The sequence below is a fragment of the Salmo trutta genome, chromosome 17 (genome assembly GCF_901001165.1).
Source record: "Salmo trutta chromosome 17, fSalTru1.1, whole genome shotgun sequence".
Lineage (NCBI taxonomy): Eukaryota > Metazoa > Chordata > Actinopteri > Salmoniformes > Salmonidae > Salmo > Salmo trutta.
Genome location: NC_042973.1, coordinates 30,832,898 through 30,852,333, shown reverse-complemented (window position 1 = coordinate 30,852,333; position 19,436 = coordinate 30,832,898). Strand labels below are relative to the sequence as shown.

Here is a 19,436-nt window from a genome sequence, read left to right as displayed (position 1 = left end):
ACTGTATTACTAATAAAGTTGAGTCAAATAGATGACGTCGGGAGTTCCACGTTGACCCGGACGTGGCAGCAGCATCAGAGGACAGAAATAAACGATTCTTGCTTTGGGTGTCACAAACAGAACGATTCACGCCTCGTCTCAACAACGACAAGAATTTAGAAAAGCGTTGCTTAAAATTTTGACATTCACTCACAACATGGGGCTTCTAATCTCGTCAGTTTTTACCAGACTGTTCGGCAAGAAACAGATGAGAATACTTATGGGTAAGTGTCTGCTGTTTGCTAACTAGCTGAAGTCGATGTCAGGTCAGCTGTCTAACTTTAGCTTTCAAATGTAAAAACTCACGCCACTGGAGTCTTTATTGAGTACGTAGCCATTGAAGAAAAACTGATTCGTTGGACCCAAATGATTTAGCTTGAAGATTCGATAGTAACGGTAACGAATTAGCTACGTTAGTTGACATTTAAAGTATCTAACGTTAGTAAATATTTGTTAGTGTTGCTAACTGCTACATTACTGTAGCTAGCTAACGTTAACTTTTTAACACACTCGTATTTCATGTCACAACGATTCATCGATATGTATGCTATGATGCTGGTGAAGTTGTTTCGCGCACCTACAGTGCTGGTCATAAAAACATTTTTAAATAAACTATTTTGTTGTTGGTTCATTGTCGTGTCAACAAACTTGCAGAAAGTTCATAGCCAACTAGCTAACAAAAAAATACCTATGTACTCTAGCAATGTTTTCTTTGAGTAGTTTCTTTTGAGTAGTTTGTTAGTTGTAGTTAAGCTAAAATGGCTAGCTAACGTTATCTGTCATTTGCTGGTGGATTTTCTTATCTTCAAACAGCTGTATCGATATGGATAGTCAAGTGTCAATGTGACAGTGTAGACATGTTTGATTGCTCGCTCATGCTTGCAGTATGTGCGAATGAGATCTCATTATTTTAATCATAACGTTGTTTGTGTTTTCTCAGTTGGCTTGGATGCTGCAGGGAAAACCACTATCTTGTACAAACTGAAGCTGGGAGAAATAGTGACCACCATTCCAACTATTGGTAAAACACACTCGAACAGTCACACCCACCACCTTTCACCCTCTAGTCTCAACTGTTCCTACTCTAACTACCTTTGTTGATGATCACCATAGCTAGGTATATTGAAGTCACTAATCACATTCACAGAGTGTACAAAACATTAGGAACGCCTGCTCTTTCCATGACATTGACTGACCAGGTGAATCCAGTTGACAGCAATGATCTCTTATTGATGTCACGTGTTAAATCCACTTCAATCAGTGTAGATGGAGGAGACGGGTTAAAGATGAATTTTTAAGCCTTTAGACACCGATTGTGTGTGCCATGCAGCGGGTGAATGGGCAAGACAAAATATGTAAGTGCCTTTGAAATAGGTATGGTAGTTGGTGCCAGGTTTACAGTTTGAGTGTCAAGAACTGCAACGCTGCTGGGTTTTTCACACACAACAGTTTCCTGTGTGTATCAAGAATGGTTCACCACCCACATTAGATCCAGCCAACTTGACACAACTGTGGGAAGCATTGGAGTCACCATGGGCCAGCATCTGTGTTCCTAATGTTTTGTACACATTGTATATAGCCTAATATTGACATCCATAAATTGTGGGAGGGACATTTAAACCCAATACATGCATACATACAGGTCCACCACACACCCTCAAAGTTTCCAAGGTGATAGCTCATGTGATGCCAATTGTTTTTGAACACTGGAAATTAGAAATGTCTATTTGTTTAAGGCCCTTAATGGTGTGTGTGGGTGACAGGCTTTAACGTGGAGACGGTGGAGTACAAGAACATCTGCTTCACAGTGTGGGATGTGGGTGGTCAGGACAAGATCAGACCTCTCTGGAGACACTACTTCCAGAACACACAGGTAAACTCACGCACCAAAAGGAAACCGGGGAGGCTACACTACAGCCTGCTCTTTTACTCCTCTTATGTAATGCCTCCAGGCATCCTCCTGACTGTCCCTGCCCTGCTCTGACTTTGTGTTCCTCCCTCAGGGTCTGATATTTGTAGTAGACAGCAACGACAGAGAGAGAGTGGCTGAGTCTGCAGAGGAGCTCTCCAAAATGGTGGGTACAGTGCTATAGATTAAAGTAAAAAATACACTGGTGCTCCAACTTTAAAAAGTTAGAAGCACCACATGAAATTTAGGAACACCTGAAAATATGTTATTTAAATGTTTAAAAAAAAAAATCAGATACAGCCTATATTGGGCCTAAATTAATTATTTTGGGGAAGAACATTGTTTGCATCCATGAGCTAGCTAGCTTTTTTTTTATGACCAGCACTGTAGGTGCACGAGACAACTTTACCAGCATCATAGCATACGTATCGAATCGTTGTGACATATGAAATACGAGTGATAGTGTAATAACTATGTAAATAATGTATGAACGCGTTACATTATTATGTGACGTACATTCATATTCAGGTCCTGATTGGTCAACAAGCTTATTTGACACGTCAAGTAGCGTTATTTGACATATCTTTTTTTTGACATGCAAAGACCCAAACGGCGTTCCATAGAAATCCTGGTTGAGAATGAAACAACTGAACAAATAAACAGCACAGCAAATAAGTGAAAGAAATAATAGGGACATTTGTAAATGCCAACAAAATTACTCTTTGGTCATTGTGGTGTGCGTGTGACCTTTATTTAACTAGGCAAGTCAGTTAAGAAAAAATTCTTATTTACAATGACGGCCAAACCCGGATAAAGCTGGGCCAATTGTGCGCCGCCCTATGGGACTCCCAATTGCGGGCGGATGTGATACAGCCTGGATTCGAACCAGGGGCTAGAGTTTTGTCTCTTGCACTGAGATGCAGTGCCTTAGACCGCTGTGAACATGTGTCTGTGTTAACTATTTAACTGTACTAGAATGCTTAAAAGGCCACACAAATTTTAAATATCGGTTATTGGTATCCTTTTTTTTTTTTTTTTTTTTTTGGCAAGGAAGATATCGGTATCGGCCAAAAATGTAATATCGGTGCATCACTATTGTGAATATATTAGTTTATTATAAAAGCTAAAATGTTGATACAAATATCTGGATATACTGGTAAAGTTACCAGACAGGTATACTACAAAGCAGAATCAATGAGTTAGCCAGCTAACTTTGATAAACAACCAGAAATAACTACAGATTTTTCTGGTTCGTTAAGAAATCGAAACTTGGTTGTTTTTGGTGGTTGAGTCAATTAGACTATGCCCATTTCAAGCTTATCCCACCCAAAAAACGTTATTTCAGAATATTTAGCCAAGTTAGCTGGCTGACTCATTGATGCTGCTTTGTAGTATTATACTCTAGTTAGCTAGATAGCCATTGAGTTAACATGGCTGAACAAAGTGTAACAAATGGTTAACAACGTCAACATGCGAGTAGTTTTAGAATGACCCGCGACATGATTTATCAATGTGAAATGCGCTATGGGAAGATAAAAGATTTTGCACCGGTAATATGGGCCGGATCTTTTGACCTGGTTGGTCTAGAAATGAAGCCGTTTGCACTGCAGTAATGGTGCAACCATGACTCTTATGAATCTGCACACATTTGTTTCTCTAGGGCACCCGGAAACAACAGTACAGCAAAGCTTTATCATTTACATTACATTTAAGTCATTTAGCAGACGCTCTTATCCAGAGCGACTTACAAATTGGTGCATTCACCTTATGATATCCAGTGGAACAACCACTTTACAATAGTGCATCTAAATCTTTTAAGGGGGGGGGGGGGTTAGAAGGATTACTTTATCCTATCCCAGGTATTCCTTAAAGAGGTGGGGTTTCGGGTGTCTCCGGAAGGTGGTGATTGACTCCGCTGTCCTGGCGTCGTGAGGGAGCTTGTTCCACCATTGGGGTGCCAGAGCAGCGAACAGTTTGGACTGGGCTGAGCGGGAACCGTGCTTCCTCAGAGGTAGGGAGGCCAGCAGGCCAGAGGTGGATGAACGCAGTGCCCTTGTTTGGGTGTAGGGCCTGATCAGAGCCTGAAGGTACGGAGGTGCCGTTCCCCTCACAGCTCCGTAGGCAAGTACCATGGTCTTGTAGCGGATGCGAGCTTCAACTGGAAGCCAGTGGAGAGAGCGGAGGAGCGGGGTGACGTGAGAGAACTTGGGAAGGTTGAACACCAGACGGGCTGCGGCGTTCTGGATGAGTTGTAGGGGTTTAATGGCACAGGCAGGGAGCCCAGCCAACAGCGAGTTGCAGTAATCCAGACGGGAGATGACAAGTGCCTGGATTAGGACCTGCGTCGCTTCCTGTGTGAGGCAGGGTCGTACTCTGCGAATGTTGTAGAGCATGAACCTACAGGATCGGGTCACCGCCTTGATGTTAGTGGAGAACGACAGGGTGTTGTCCAGGATCACGCCAAGGTTCTTAGCACTCTGGGAGGAGGACACAAGGGAGTTGTCAACCGTGATGGCGAGATCATGGAACGGGCAGTCCTTCCCCGAGAGGAAGAGCAGCTCCGTCTTGCCGTGGTTCAGCTTGAGGTGGTGATCCGTCAACCACACTGAAATGTCTGCCAGACATGCAGAGATGCGATTCGCCGCCTGGTTATCAGAAGGGGGAAAGGAGAAGATTAATTGTGTGTCGTCTGCATAGCAATGATAGGAGAGACCATGTGAGGATATGACAGAGCCAAGTGACTTGGTGTATAGCGAGAATAGGAGAGGGCCTAGAACAGAGCCCTGGGGGACACCAGTGGTGAGAGCGCGTGGTGCGGAGACAGATTCTCGCCACGCCACCTGATAGGAGCGACTTGTCAGGTAGGACGCAATCCAAGCGTGGGCCGCGCCGGAGATGCCCAACTCGGAGAGGGTGGAGAGGAGGATCTGATGGTTCACAGTATCAAAGGCAGCAGATAGGTCTAGAAGGATGAGAGCAGAGGAGAGAGAGTTAGCTTTAGCAGTGCGGAGAGCCTCCGTGACACAAAGAATAGCAGTCTCAGTTGAATGCCCAGTCTTGAAACCTGACTGATTAGGATCAAGAAGGTCATTCTGAGAGAGATAGCAGGAGAGCTGGCCAAGGACGGCACGTTCAAGAGTTATCATTACAACAATTATCTGGGAGGTTTTTCACAGTGCTCCCAAGATAAAACTCCTGATCACAGAGCAAAATATTTAGTCTCCTATGCAACCAAATTAGTTGCACTTTAGATCCCTGGGTAGGAATATTTACTGTATGTATGATATGTAGCCAGCTAATAGTAGGTGTATTTAGTGTTGGTATGGTATAGGCCTAGTCTGTTTATTTATAATTGACTGGACATTGAAACTTGGTCAGGTTGCACACCCCCATTTACATCGACGGGGCCGCAGTGCAGAGGGTCAAGAGCATAAAATTCCTCGGTGTCCACATAACTGAGGACTTAACATGGTCCTCTCACACCAGAAGGGTTGTGAAGAAGCCACGGCAACGCTTCTTCTCCCTCAGGAAGCTGAAATGTTTTTGCATGGCCCCTCAGATACTCAGGAACTTTTACAGCTGCACTATTGAGAGCATCCTGACTGGTTGTACGGCATCTCCACCGCCCATGACCGGAAGGCCCTACAGAAGATGGTGCGGATGGCCCAGCGCATCACTGGGGGTGAGCTCCTAGCCATCCAGGACGTATATGCCAGGCGGTGTCTAAGAAAGGCCTGAACAATTGCCCAAAACCCCAGCTACCCGAGACATGGGCTGTTCTCCATGCTCCTGTTCGGCAGGCAGTACTGGTGCATCAAAGCTCAGACAGACTCCTAAACAGCTTCTATCCCTTGGCCATAACTGTTAAATGGCTAACAACTACTCCTCTCCCACAGACTATCCAAATTGACTCTATGCCCATCCACAGGTCTCTACCCACTCAGACACAACTTGCGCTGCTGCTAAAATGATTATTGATTAGATGTATTACTTCCTTAAGCTGCTGTACGTTGTTTGCCAATACCATTAGTATTTATCCTGCTACTGGTCACCATTTCCCCTGTTTACGTGTGTGTATACACTACCGTTCAAAAGTTTGGGGTCACTTGTAAATGTCCTTGTTTTCCATGAAAACATACATGAAATGAGTTGCAAAATGAATAGGAAATATAGTCAAGACGTTGACAAGGTTATAAATAATCATTTTTAATTGAAATAATTGTCCTTCAAACTTTGCTTTCGTCAAAGACGCTTCCACTTGCAGCAATTACAACCTTGCAGACCATTGGCATTCTAGTTGTCAATTTGTTGAGGTAATCTGAAGAAATTTCACCGCATGCTTCCAGAAGCACCTCCCACAAGTTGGAATGGTTTGATGGGTACTTCTTACGTACCATACGGTCAAGCTGCTACCACAACAGCTCACTAGGGTTGAGATCTGGTGACTGTGCTGGCCACTCCCTTATAGACAGAATACCAGCTGACTGCTTCTTTCCTAAATAGTTCTTGCATAGTTTGGAGCTGTGCTTTGGGTTATTGTCCTGTTGTAGGAGGAAATTGGCTCCAATTAAGCGCTGTCCACAGGGTATGGCATGGCAAAATAGAGTGATAGCCTTCTTCAAGATCCCTTTTACCCTGTACAAATCTCCCACTTCACAACAACCAAAGCACACCCAGACCACATTGGCTCCACCATGCTTGACAGATGGTGTCAAAGCACTCCCAGCATCTCCATTTTTTTTCTGCGTCTCACGAATGTTCTTCTTTGTGATCCAAACACCTCAAACTTAGATGCGTCTGTCCATAGCACTTTTTCCCCCCCCAATCTTCCTCTGTGTAGTGTCTGTTCTTTTGCCCATCTTAATCATTTATTTTTATTGGCCAGTCTGAGATGTGGCTTTTTCTTTGCAACTCTGCCTAGAAGGCCAGCATCGCAGAGTTGCCTCTTCACTGTTGACGTTGAGACTGGTGTTTTGCGGGTACAATTTAATTAAGCTGCCGGTTGAGGAGTTGTGAGGCGTCTGTTTCTCAAACTAGACACTCTAATGTACTTGTCGTCTTGCTCAGTTCTGCACCTGGGCCTCCCACTCTTTCTATTCTGATTAGAGCCAGTTTGCGCTGTTCTGTGAAGGGAGTAGTACACAGCGTTGTACGAGATATTCAGTTTCTTGGCAATTTCTCGCATGGAAAAGCCATCATTTCTCAGAACAAGAATAGACTGACGAGTTTGAGAAGAAAGTTCTTTGTTTCTGGCCATTTTGAGCCTGTAATCCAACCCACAAATGCTGATGCTCCAGATACTCAACTAGTCTAAAGAAGGCCTGTTTTATTGCTTCTTTAATCAGAACAACAGTTATCAGCTGTGCTAACATAATTGCCAAAGACTTGGATTTGCTAATACAATGTGCTATTGGAACACAGGAGTAATGGTTGCTGATAATGGGCTTCTGTACGCCTATGTAGATATTCCATAAAATATGCGGTTTCCAGCTACAATAGTCATTTACAACATTAACAATGTCTGCACTGTATTTCTGATCAATTTGATGTTATATTAATGGACCAAAAATTTGCTTTTCTTTCAAAAACAAGGACATTTATAAGTGACCCCCACATTTATAAGTGACCCCCACACTTTTGAATATATATATATATATATATATTTCTTTTTTTTTCTTCTAAAAACTCCAACTTCAAAACACTCCTGCAACCCGCCTCACCAATTTTAAAAATAAATAAATAAAAGTATTTACCTGAAATCGCAACAGAAGCTAGCCAGAAGTTAGCTAGTGAACTGGCTAACGTTAGAATTCAGCTAACCACGGTTGGCGGTCATCAGCTATCCCTTAGCTCAAAGCTATCGGCAGTTTTGTACAACGTGATTCAGACCAGAGCATACCAGACCTATTTTCTCTCCATATCCCTGGATTTCTACCGCAAGCTCTGGACATTTACACCTGGATCTTGCAGTTAGCTAGCTGCTATCCGAGTGACTATTGGCTAACGTCGGTCCCGGAGCTAACATCAATTATTCCGGAGCTAGCCAGCTGAAGAGTTCCATCAGCCACTCCTGGGCTACAATCACCTATCCGGACCCGTTTTACTGCCGATGCGGAGCCCCATCGGGCCTTCATGACTGGACTACCGACGTTATCTGCCCGAGGGAGTTATCCAACTGGCCCCTCCGTCGCGACGTAACCTGAACGCCCATCTGCGGCCAACTAATCATTAGCCGTCTTATCGGCTGCTATCTGAATAGGTCTATCGGCCAATTTTCTTGGGCCATTATAACTATTTTTGCCAATTGAATTGGTCCCCTCTACCACACGGAACCCCACTAATCGACCGACGGAAACTCACGAGGTGGCTAAAAACAGACCATCTTCTGCCAACTTGCTACCCATGGCCCTGCTAGCTGTCTGAATCGCCGTGACCGCAACCGACCTCACTACTCACTGGACCTTTTTGATCACTTGGCTAAGCAAGTAATGTCAATATGCCTTGTCCATTGCTGTTCTGGTTATTGTTTATTTCACTGTAGAGCCTCTAGCCCTGCTCATTATACCTTATCCAACCTCTCAGTTCCACCACCCACACATGCGATGACATCACTTGGTTTTGATGTTTCTAGAGGCAATATCTCTCTCATGATCACTCAATGCCTAGGTTTACCTCCACTGTATTCACATCCTACCATACCTTTGTCTGTACATTATACCTTGAAGCTATTTTATCGCCCCCAGAAACCTGCTCCTTTTACTCTCTGTTCCGGACGTCCTAGACGACCAATTCTCATAGCTTTTAGCCGTACCCTCATCCTACTCCTCCTCTGCTCCTCTGGTGATGTAGAGGTTAATCCAGGCCCTGCAGTGCCTAGCTCCACTTCTATTCCCCAGGCGCTCTCTTTTGATGACTTCTGTAACCGTAATAGCCTTGGTTTCATGCATGTTAACATTAGAAACCTCCTCCCTAAGTTTGTTTTAGTCACTGCTTTAGCACACACTGCCAACCCGGATGTCCTAGCCGTGTCTGAATCCTGGCTTAGGAAGACCACCAAAAACTCTGAAATCTCCAACCCTAACTACAACATTTTCAGACAAGAGAGAACGGCCAAAGGGGGCGGTGTTGCAATCTACTACGGTGTAGCCTGCAGAGTTCTGTCTTACTATCCAGGTCTGTACCCAAACAATTCGAACTTCTACTTTTAAAAATCCACCTCTATAAAAACAAGTCTCTCACCGTTGCTGCCTGCTATAGACCACCCTCTGCCCCCAGCTGTGCTCTGGACACCATATGTGAACTGATTGCCCCCCATCTATCTTCAGAGCTCGTGTTGCTAGGTGACCTAAACTGGGACATGCTTAACACCCCAGCCACCCTACAATCTAAGCTTGATGCCCTCAATCTCACACAAATTATCGATGAACCTACCAGGTACCACCCCAAAGCCGTAAACACGGGCACCCTCATAGATATCATCCTAACCAACTTGCCCTCTAAATACACCTCTGCTGTTTTCAACCAAGATCTCAGCGATCACTGCCTCGTTGCCTGCATCCGTAATGGGTCAGCGGTCAAACAACCTCCACTCATCACTGTCAAACGCTCCCTGAAACACTTCAGCAAGCAGGCCTTTCTAATTGACCTGGCCCGGGTATCCTGGAAGGATATTGACCTCATCCCTTCAGTAGAGGATGCTTGGTTATTTTAAAAAAATGCCTTCCTAACCATGTTAAATAAGCATGCCCCATTCAAGAAATGTAGAACCAGGAACAGATATAGCCCTTGGTTCTCTCCAGACCTGACTGCCCTTAACCAACACAAAAACATCCTGTGGCGTTCTGCATTAGCATCGAACAGCCCCCGTGATATGCAACTTTTCAGGGAAGTTAGAAAACAATATATACAGGCAGTTAGAAAAGCAAAGGCTAGCTTTTTTAAGCAGAAATTTACTTCCTGCAACACAAATTCAAAAAAGTTCTGGGACACTGTAAAGTCCTTGGAGAATAAGAGCACCTCCTCCCAGCTGCCCACTGCACTGAGGATAGGAAACTCTGTCACCACCGATTAACCTCTCTAGGGTAGGGGGCAGTATTTGCACGGCCGGATACAAAATGTACCCGATTTAATCTGGTTATTACTACTGCCCAGAAACTAGAATATGCATATAATTGTTTGATTTGGATAGAAAACACCCTAAAGTTTCTAAAACTGTTTGAATGGTGTCTGAGTATAACAGAACTCATATGGCAGGCAAAAACCTGAGAAGATTCCAAACAGGAAGTGCCCTCTCTGACCATTTCTTGGCCTTCTACACTCTCTTTATTGAAAACTGAGGATCTCTGCTGTAACGTGACACTTCCTACGGCTCTCAGAGGGCGCCAGAACGTTGAATGATGACTTTGCAGGCCATGGCTGAAAAACAGTAGCGCATTTGGTAAGTGGTCGATCTGAGAACAATGATACGAGGGTGCACGTGAAGAGTCCATTTAAGATTTTTAGTCTTTGAACGAAAACAGGGTTTCCCGGTCGGAATATTATCGCTTTTTTACGAGAAAAATCGCATAAAAATAGATTTTAAAGAGGTTGACATGCTTCGAAGTACGGTAATGGAATATTTAGAATTTTTTTTGTCACGATACGCGCCGGGCGCGTCACCCTTCGTTACCCTTCGGATAGTGTCTTGAACGCACAAACAAAACAGAGGATATTTGAACATAACTATGGATTATTTTGAACCAAACCAACATTTGTTATTGAAGTAGAAGTCCTGGGAGTGCATTCTGACGAAGAACAGCAAAGGTAATCCAATTTTTCTTATAGTAAATCTGAGTTTGGTGAGTGCCAAACTTACTGGGTGTCAAAATAGCTAGCCCGTGATGGCGAGCTATTTACTCAGAATATTGCAAAATGTGCTTTTGCCGAAAAGCTATTTTAAAATCGGACATAGCGATTGCATAAAGGAGTATGGTATCTATAATTCTTTAAATAATTTATGTTTTTTTGTGAACGTTTATCGTGAGTAATTTAGTAAATTCACCGGAGGTTTGCGGTGGGTATGCTAGTTCTGAACGTCACATGCTAATGTAAAAAGCTGGTTTTTGATATAAATATGAACTTGATTGAACAAAACATGCATGTATTGTATAACATAATGTCCTAGGAGTGTCATCTGATGAAGATAATCAAAGGTTAGTGCTGCATTTAGCTGTGGTTTGGGTTTATGTGACATTATATGTTAGCTTGAGAAATGGGTGTCTGATTATTTCTGGCTGGGTACTCTGCTGACATAATCGAATGTTTTGCTTTCATTGTAAAGCCTTTTTGAAATCGGACAGTGTGGTTAGATTAACGAGAGTCTTGTCTTTAAAATGGTGTAAAATAGTCGTATGTTTGAGAAATTGAAGTAATAGCATTTCTAAGGTATTTGAATATCGCGCCACGGGATTCCACTGGCTGTTGAGTAGGTGGGACGATTTAACCCTAGAGAGGTTAAATCCACTATAATTGAGAATTTCAATAAGCATTTTTCTACGGCTGGCCATGCTTTCCACCTGGCTACCCCTACCCCGGTTAACAGCACTGCACCCCCACAGCAACTTGCCCAAGCCTTCCCCATTTCTCCTTCTCCCAAATCCAGTCAGCTGATGTTCTGAGAGAGCTGCAAAATCTGGACTCCTACAAATCAGTCGGGCTAGACAATCTGGACCCTTTATTTCTAAAATGATCTGCCGAAATTGTTGCAACCCCTATTACTAGCCTGTTCAACCTCTCTTTCGTGTCGTCTGAGATTCTCAAAGATTGCAAAGCAGCTGCGGTCATCCCCCTCTTCAAAGGGGGGGGGACACTCTTGTCCCAAACTGCTACAGACTTATATCTATCCTACCCTGCCTTTTTAAGGTCTTTGAAAGCCAAGTCAACAAACAGATTACTGACCATTTTGAATCCCACCGCACCTTCTCCGCTATGCAATCTGGTTTCAGAGCTGGTCATGGGCGCACCTCAGCCACGCTCAAGGTCCTAAACGATATCTTAACCGCCATCGATAAGAAAAAATACTGTGCAGCCGTATTCATTGACCTGGCCAAGGCTTTCGACTCTGTCAATCACCACATCCTCATCGGCAGACTCAATAGCCTTGGTTTCTCAAATGATTGCCTCGCCTGGTTCACCAACTACTTCTCTGATAGAGTTCAGGAGGGCCTGTTGTCCGGGCCTCTGGCAGTCTCTATGGGGGTGCCACGGTTCAATTCTTGGGCCGACTCTTTTCTCTGTATACATCAATGATGTCGCTCTTGCTGCTGGTGAGTCTCTGATCCACCTCTACGCAGACGACACCATTCTGTATACTTCTGGCCCTTCTTTGGACACTGTGTTAACTACCCTCCAGACAAGCTTCAATGCCATACAACACTCCTTCCGTGGCCTCCAACTGCTCTTAAATACAAGTAAAACTAAATGCATGCTCTTCAACCGATCGCTGCCTGCACCTGCCCGCCCGTCCAGCATCAGTACTCTGGACAGTTCTGACTTAGAATATGTGGACAACTACAAATACCTAAGTGTCTGGTTAGACTGTAAGCTCTCCTTCCAGACTCGCATCAAACATCTCCAATCCAAAGTTAAATCTAGAATTGGCTTCCTATTTCGCAACAAAGCATCTTTCACTCATGCTGCCAAACATACCCTCGTAAAACTGACCATCCTACCGATCCTCGACTTCGGCAACATCATTTACAAAATAGCCTCCAATACCCTACTCAATACACTGGATGCAGTCTATCAGTGCCATCCGTTTTGTCACCAAAGCCCCATACACTACCCACCACTGCGACCTGTACACTCTCGTTAGATGGCCCTCGCTTCATACTCGTCGCCAAACCCACTGGCTCCAGGTCATCTACAAGACCCTGCTAGGTAAAGTCCCCCCTTATCTCAGCTCACTGGTCACCATAGCAGCACCCACCTGTAGCACGCGCTCCAGCAGGTATATCTCTCTGGTCACCCCCAAAGCCAATTCCTCCTTTGTCCTTCTCTGCTGCCAATGACTGGAACGAACTACAAAAATCTCTGAAACTGGAAACACTTATCTCCCTCACTAGCTTTAAGCATCAGCTGTCAGAGCAGCTCACAGATTACTGCACCTGTACATAGCCCATCTATAATTTAGCCCAAACAACTACCTCTTCCCCTACTGTATTTATTTTTTTTGCTCCTTTGCACCCCATTATTTCTACTTTGCACTTTCTTCCACTGCAAATCTACCATTCCAGTGTTTTACTTGCTATATTGTATTTCCTTTGCCACCATGGCCTTTTTTGCCTTTACCTCCCTTATCTCACCTCATTTGCTCACTTTGTATATAGACTTATTTTTGTACTAAATTATTGACTATATGTTTGTTTTACTCCATGTGTAACTCTGTTTTATGTGTCGAACTGCTTTGCTTTATCTTGGCCAGGTCACAATTGTAAATGAGAACTTGTTCTCAACTTGCCTACCTGGTTAAATAATGGTGAAATAAAATAAATAAATATTACCTAAAGTATTTAAATATTCATGCTACCAGTCACTTTTTCAGCCCTGTTTGCTTGAATAGCCTACTACCAGTCACTTTATGTATAAACCCACCGTAACCACTCCTGTACCTGCACATTGAATAAGGTACTGGCACTGACATGTATATACTTGCATTCTCGTGTTCCTTTAACAATAAACTATGACGAGTTATTCTATCACTGCATTGTTGTGAATGCCCTCTCATGGTAAGAATTTCACTGTACTGTTTTACACCTGTTGTATCCTGTGCACGTGGTGAATAAACTTTGAAACTCAGTATCTCAAACTAGCGATCTAATCACTCTTCCCCCCCCCCAGCTCCAGGAGGATGAGTTGAGAGAAGCAGTATTGCTGGTGTTCGCTAACAAGCAGGACCTTCCCAACGCTATGGCGGTCAGCGACCTCACAGACAAACTGGGACTGCAGAGCCTCCGCAGCAGAGTGGTGCGTCTCACTCACGCCCGTGTAAACTCCGACATCGACATACACGCACACTCTTCTCAATGTTTTTCTTTCTCACTCTTCCTCCTTAGTGGCACGTGCAGGCGACCTGTGCGACACAGGGCACAGGACTGTATGAAGGACTGGACTGGCTTTCCAACGAGCTGTCCAAGCAGTAATACCGAACATCACAGGCGAGAGAGAAGCAGAGAACGATAAAGAGAGGGTGAGAACACCTCGGAGAGAGAGAGACTGGCACCTTTAATCAAGACAAGTTTGGTCTTGAAGAACCTGTGCCCCTAGAGTGGACAGAACTTGTGGACAATGCAATCAATACCTATTGGAACATGTTGTTATTATGTTACTACTCTTTTTACTTTGATCCCTTCAGATACTTCTCTAATCTTCACATTTTCCCCAACCTCATGTCTCGCAGCAGATAACCTGTCACTCTGTTGCATGTTTAGAAATTGCTGCTCTGAGACACCATGGAGACGACTTCTCTTTTCTCTGCACATTGTTCAGCTGGGTCGAAGTTGCCCCAAAACGCTGATCCTGGGGTCACACTTTTTTCTTATTTTTTTTGTATATGCCTATGGTTAGGATTGGGTGTGTTGTAATCTGATCCTAGATCTGTGGTTTAGGGCAACTTCTACCTCAAACTGTTCAGCTTCACTAGACTTCATGGACATTTTCACTGAAACAACCTCACCCCTGTGACCTCATTGCCATTCTATGTCACCGCAGTAAGGACAGAATCTTCTAGAATGAGATGAAGATGCTGATGCCATAAACCTCAAGATGTTTGAGCAAGTCTTTCTGCGCTGGGAGCCAAATGGAACTCCTTTAGTGAATGGACCCACTGGAGACAGTTGGCTCCTGGTACTTCCAATTTTCTTCATCTCATTGTAGAGTAGGTTTGCTCTGGGTTCTCCACATAGAAAAGATAAGATTCTTGACACTTGTTCTTATTTTTTTGTGCAATAACCCATTTCCTTTGTGCTTTGATGTAAACTGGGAATCTGAAATGGTTAGGTAGTTGCTGCCACTAAGCATTGAAACGGCTGAATACTTTTTCATCCCCCTTATGGTTCAGGTTAGGATGGGTTATCTGATCTAGGAGCTGTGTTTAGGTACAACTTCTACCTCAAGCAAGTTGAAACCACACGAGGCTGTTTTGTGAGAATAAGCAGCACCTAAACCAGACTGGGTCTGTTCTAATACTTAAATGTTTTCTTCCCTCCTGCCCTTCCTTGGAACGTTATTAGATTTCAGAAGTACTGGCTTGAAACAATGCAGTGGAAACCTTGTCCTCACTTGACCAATCTTTGATGACCTCAAGGAAGGAAAGGGAAGAAGCAGAAATTGTGTTTTCTAAGCATTGGAACAAAGCCAATATCAGTGTTGTATAGTGCAGTGGCATGCTTTGGCTCAGCTGCGCATGATTGTGGTTAGGTGTGCTCTTCTGGCTGATTTTGCACACTTAATCTGACCCTTCCACACATACCCCCTACCCAATCTCCCTGGGCTAGGCATACATTCCAGCTGACTGACTGCTTCTGGAAGCTGCCTCACAACTTTGAATGTGATAACTAATTGTTTTAAAAAAGATCTCTAAATAAATTCACCTGTTAAATTGTGTTTTTCTGAGGATTTAACTTTGCTTTTCTATGTTCATGTGTTCTGGATATTTCTGTATACGTATGTAATTCTCTGTAGATTGCGTTAAGTAATGTGCTTCATGTTTGGCAGCCAAACGCTTTAGGTCTCTGGTGGAAGTGAATTTGCTCCTTTCTGGTGTTGTTCCAAAGCCAACACTAGACAAACCTGAGGGTGACTGTGCACATTCACTTGCCTGGCTGAGTGGCATTTGTCAAAAACCTCCCACGTAGGGTTATCCAAATAGGATTTCATATCAAAAGTAGCCATTTTGAACTACCAGTAAAACACAAGAGCCAACAAATAGCAAACTCTAATGCTACGTCAGCTATTCCCAGCGGTGACGCTCAACACTGAACTAGACCACCACAATTATTTGCACGAGCGGCATGGGTGTCAGTAAAGACTTTATCCCGGATGAGCCCCCATTTATGTTACGAACCCCTTCGGCCCTGCAGTCTAGGGGGGATGGAAACAAGACCCATAACATATCTCATGCAAATCATAACAGTGAAAAGGAACAGTGAGAACTAACTGACAACCTAAATCTACCGTCAAACACTTAAGGTTTATTGTTCAAACACACGGTAATGGGGGGTTGCTGAGCTGGACCCAAGGAAAGAACTAATAAATATTTTTTTTTAAACCTAAGCTAGTCTAGCCTGCTTCATGAACAGCTATCTAACTAACCAATAAAATACAGTGGGTGGTTCGCCCAGTTCTAACTAGGGTTCTTAGACAAAGTTTTCATACGGGTAATGTATGCCCATGGGCGACTTGGCTTGGTATCCCCTTTTCCCACCAATAAACAGTCATAAACCACAGCAATACATACAAGATAACGGATAAAGTGAGATATATCAATCCAAAGGGAGAGAGAGTTTGGGAAAACAACTGACTGGGTTTTTAAACCAAGGGAAAGGGGATGTGATTGGGTAAGGGAAAAGGAGCAGGTGTGTCTTCAGTGGCGACTGATGACTGCCACCTGTGACTAGGGCAGAAGGAGAGAAAACAAATACACACAGGATACCTGTGTCCGTAACACTGATTATGTGAATCAGCTGTGTAGTGTTGGGGCAAAAAAACTAAATCTGTGATTGCCAACAAGGGTTTTGCCACCAAGTACTAAGTCATGTTTTGCAGAGGGGTCAAATACTCATTTCCCTCGTTAAAATGCAAATAAATTTATAACATTTTTGACATGCGTTTTTCAGGATTTTTTTGTTGTTATTCTGTCTCTCACTGTTCAAATAAACCTACCATTAAACTTATAGACTGATCCTTTCTTTGTCAGTGGGCAAACGTACAAAATCAGCAGGGGATCAAATACTATTTTCTATCACTGTACTTGATGATGGTGTTTGGGTTGTGCACAGCTACGCATGGGTGAACAGGGAGTACAGGAGGGAACAAGCACACACCCCTGAGAGGCCCCCGTGGTGATGATCTTTTCTGATGTGTTGTTGCCTACCCTCACCGCCTGGAGGTGGCCAGTCATGAATACAGTTGCAGAGGGAGTTTTTCAGTCCCAAGGTCCTGAGATTGGGGATGAGCTTTGAGGTGACTATGGTGTTGAATGCTGAGCTATAGTCAATGAACAGCATTCTTACATAGCTATTCCTTTTGTCCAGGTGGGTGAGGGCAGTGTGGAGTGCAATAGAGATTCCGTCATCTGTGGATCTGTTTGGGCAAATTGGAGTAGGTCTAGATTTTCTGGGATAATGGTGTTAATGTGAGCCATTACCTGCCTTTCAAAGCACTTCATGGCTACGGATGTGAGTGCTATGAGTGTGTAGTCATTTAGGCAGGTTACCTTAGTGTTCTTGGGCACAGGGACTATGGTGGTCTGCTTGAAACATGTTGGTATTACAGATTCAATCAGGGACATGTTGAAAATGTCAGTGAAGACACCTGCCAGTTGGTTAGCACATGCCCGGAGCACACGTCCTGGTAATCCGTCTGGCCCCGCGGCCTTGTGAATGTTGACCTGTTTAAAGGTCTTACTCACGTCGGCTTCGGAGAGCGTGATCACACAGTCGTCCGGAACAGCTGATGCTCTCATACATGCCTCAGTGCTGCTTGCCTCGAAACAAACATAGAAGTGATTTGGCTCGTGTCACTTGGCAGCTCGTGGCTGTGCTTCCCTTTGTAGTCTGTAATAGTTTGCAAGCCCTGCCACATAAGACGAGTGTCAGAGCCGGTGTAGTACGATTCAATCTTAGCCCTGTATTGGCGCTTTGCCTGTTTGTTGGTTCGTCAGAGGGCATAGCAGGATTTCTTATAAGCTTCCGGGTTAGAGTCCCGCACCATGAAAGCGGCAGGTCTACCCTTTAGCTCAGTGCGAATGTTGCCTGTAATCGATGGTTTCTGGTTGGGGTACGTACAGTCACTGTGTGTCCTCGATGCACTTATTAGTAAAGCCAGTGACTGATGTGGTGTGCTCCTCAATGCCATCGGAAGAATCACAGAACATGTTCCAGTCTGTGCTAGCAAAACAGTCCTGTAGTTTAGCATCTGCTTCTTCTGACCAGTTTTTTATAGACCGAGTCACTGGTGCTTCCTGCTTTAATTTTTCCTTGTCAGCAGGAATCAGAAGGATAGAATTGTGGTCAGATTTACCAAATGGAGGGCGAGGGAGAGCTTTGTATGCATCTCTTTGTGTGGAGTACAGGTGATCTAGATTTTTTTCCCCTCTGGTTGCGCATTTAACATGTTGATAGAAATTAGGTAAGACTGATTTAAGTTTCCCTGCATTAAAGTCCCTGGCCACTAGGAGCGCCGCCTCTGGGTGAGCGGTTTCCTGTTTGCTTATTTCCTTATACAGCTGACTGAGTGCGGTCTTAGTGCCAGCATCCGTCTGTGGTGGTAAATAAGCAGCCACGAAAGTATGGATGAATACTCTCAAATATTGTGGTCTACAGCTTATCATAAGATACTCTACTTCAGGCGAGCAAAATCTAGACTTCCTTAGATTTCGTGCACCAGCTGTTGTTTAAAAATACTCACAGACCCCCCCCCCCTCGTCTTACCGGAGTGTGCAGTTCTATCTAGCCGGTGCAGTATCCCGCTAGCTGAATATCCATGTCATCATTCAGCCATGATTCCGTGAAACATAAGATGTTACAGTTTCTGATGTCCCGTTGGTAGGATATTTGTGATCGTACCTCATCTAATTTATTGTCCAATGATTGCACGTTGGCAAGTAATATTGACGGTAATGGCAGCTTTCCCACTCGCCATCTACGGATCCTTACGAGGCACCCCGCTCTGTGTCCTCTGTACCTGCGTCTCTTTTTTTTGCCAATGACGAGGATGTTGGCCTTGTCGGTTGTTCAAAGTACATCCTGTGAATAAATCATTAATTTCCAGTTTAACCACCCTCAAATCATTGCTGACATTATTTGAGTAATTCTTTTCAGGTTCTGTTCAATTGATTTAAATTTTTTTCTCCAATAACTTGATTCTGTGATTCCTGGCTTTATTGAGGTGAGATGCAAAAGAAGATGTAAAATCTCTGATAAACCGTTTAGTAGCCATCCATGTAAACCTTGGGTCCTCTACAGGGTCCTTGTTTTTTGCTAAGAATTCAACTACTTTGGCTTGAAATTCAGCCACGAACAATTCGTAAGACGGAATTCTTACTAGGATTAAATGTCAGGAATTGTGAAAAACTGAGTTTAAATGTATTTGGCTAAGGTGTATGTAAACTTCCGACTATCACTGTATGAGTCTTTTGACCATTGCGTTTGTAGGTCACATGACTTTCCTTTATAAAGGTGCATTTTTTGTTGTTGAAAATGACCTTCCCCGAACTTGAAACTCACCTGCT

The 19,436-nt window shown here is 43.9% G+C and overlaps 1 protein-coding gene across 1 annotated transcript; it reads left to right on the top strand.

Annotated features, from left to right (window-relative positions):
* The first annotated feature begins 51 nt into the window (after positions 1-51).
* On the top strand, positions 52-15,589 carry LOC115152028 (ADP-ribosylation factor 4). Its single transcript, XM_029696478.1, has 6 exons — positions 52-263; positions 980-1,060; positions 1,803-1,912; positions 2,043-2,114; positions 13,826-13,951; positions 14,041-15,589. Exons 1-6 carry the CDS (start codon positions 197-199, stop codon positions 14,125-14,127), a joined length of 543 nt encoding a protein of 180 aa, XP_029552338.1. The 5' UTR covers positions 52-196; the 3' UTR covers positions 14,128-15,589.
* Positions 15,590-19,436: the final 3,847 nt, after the last annotated feature.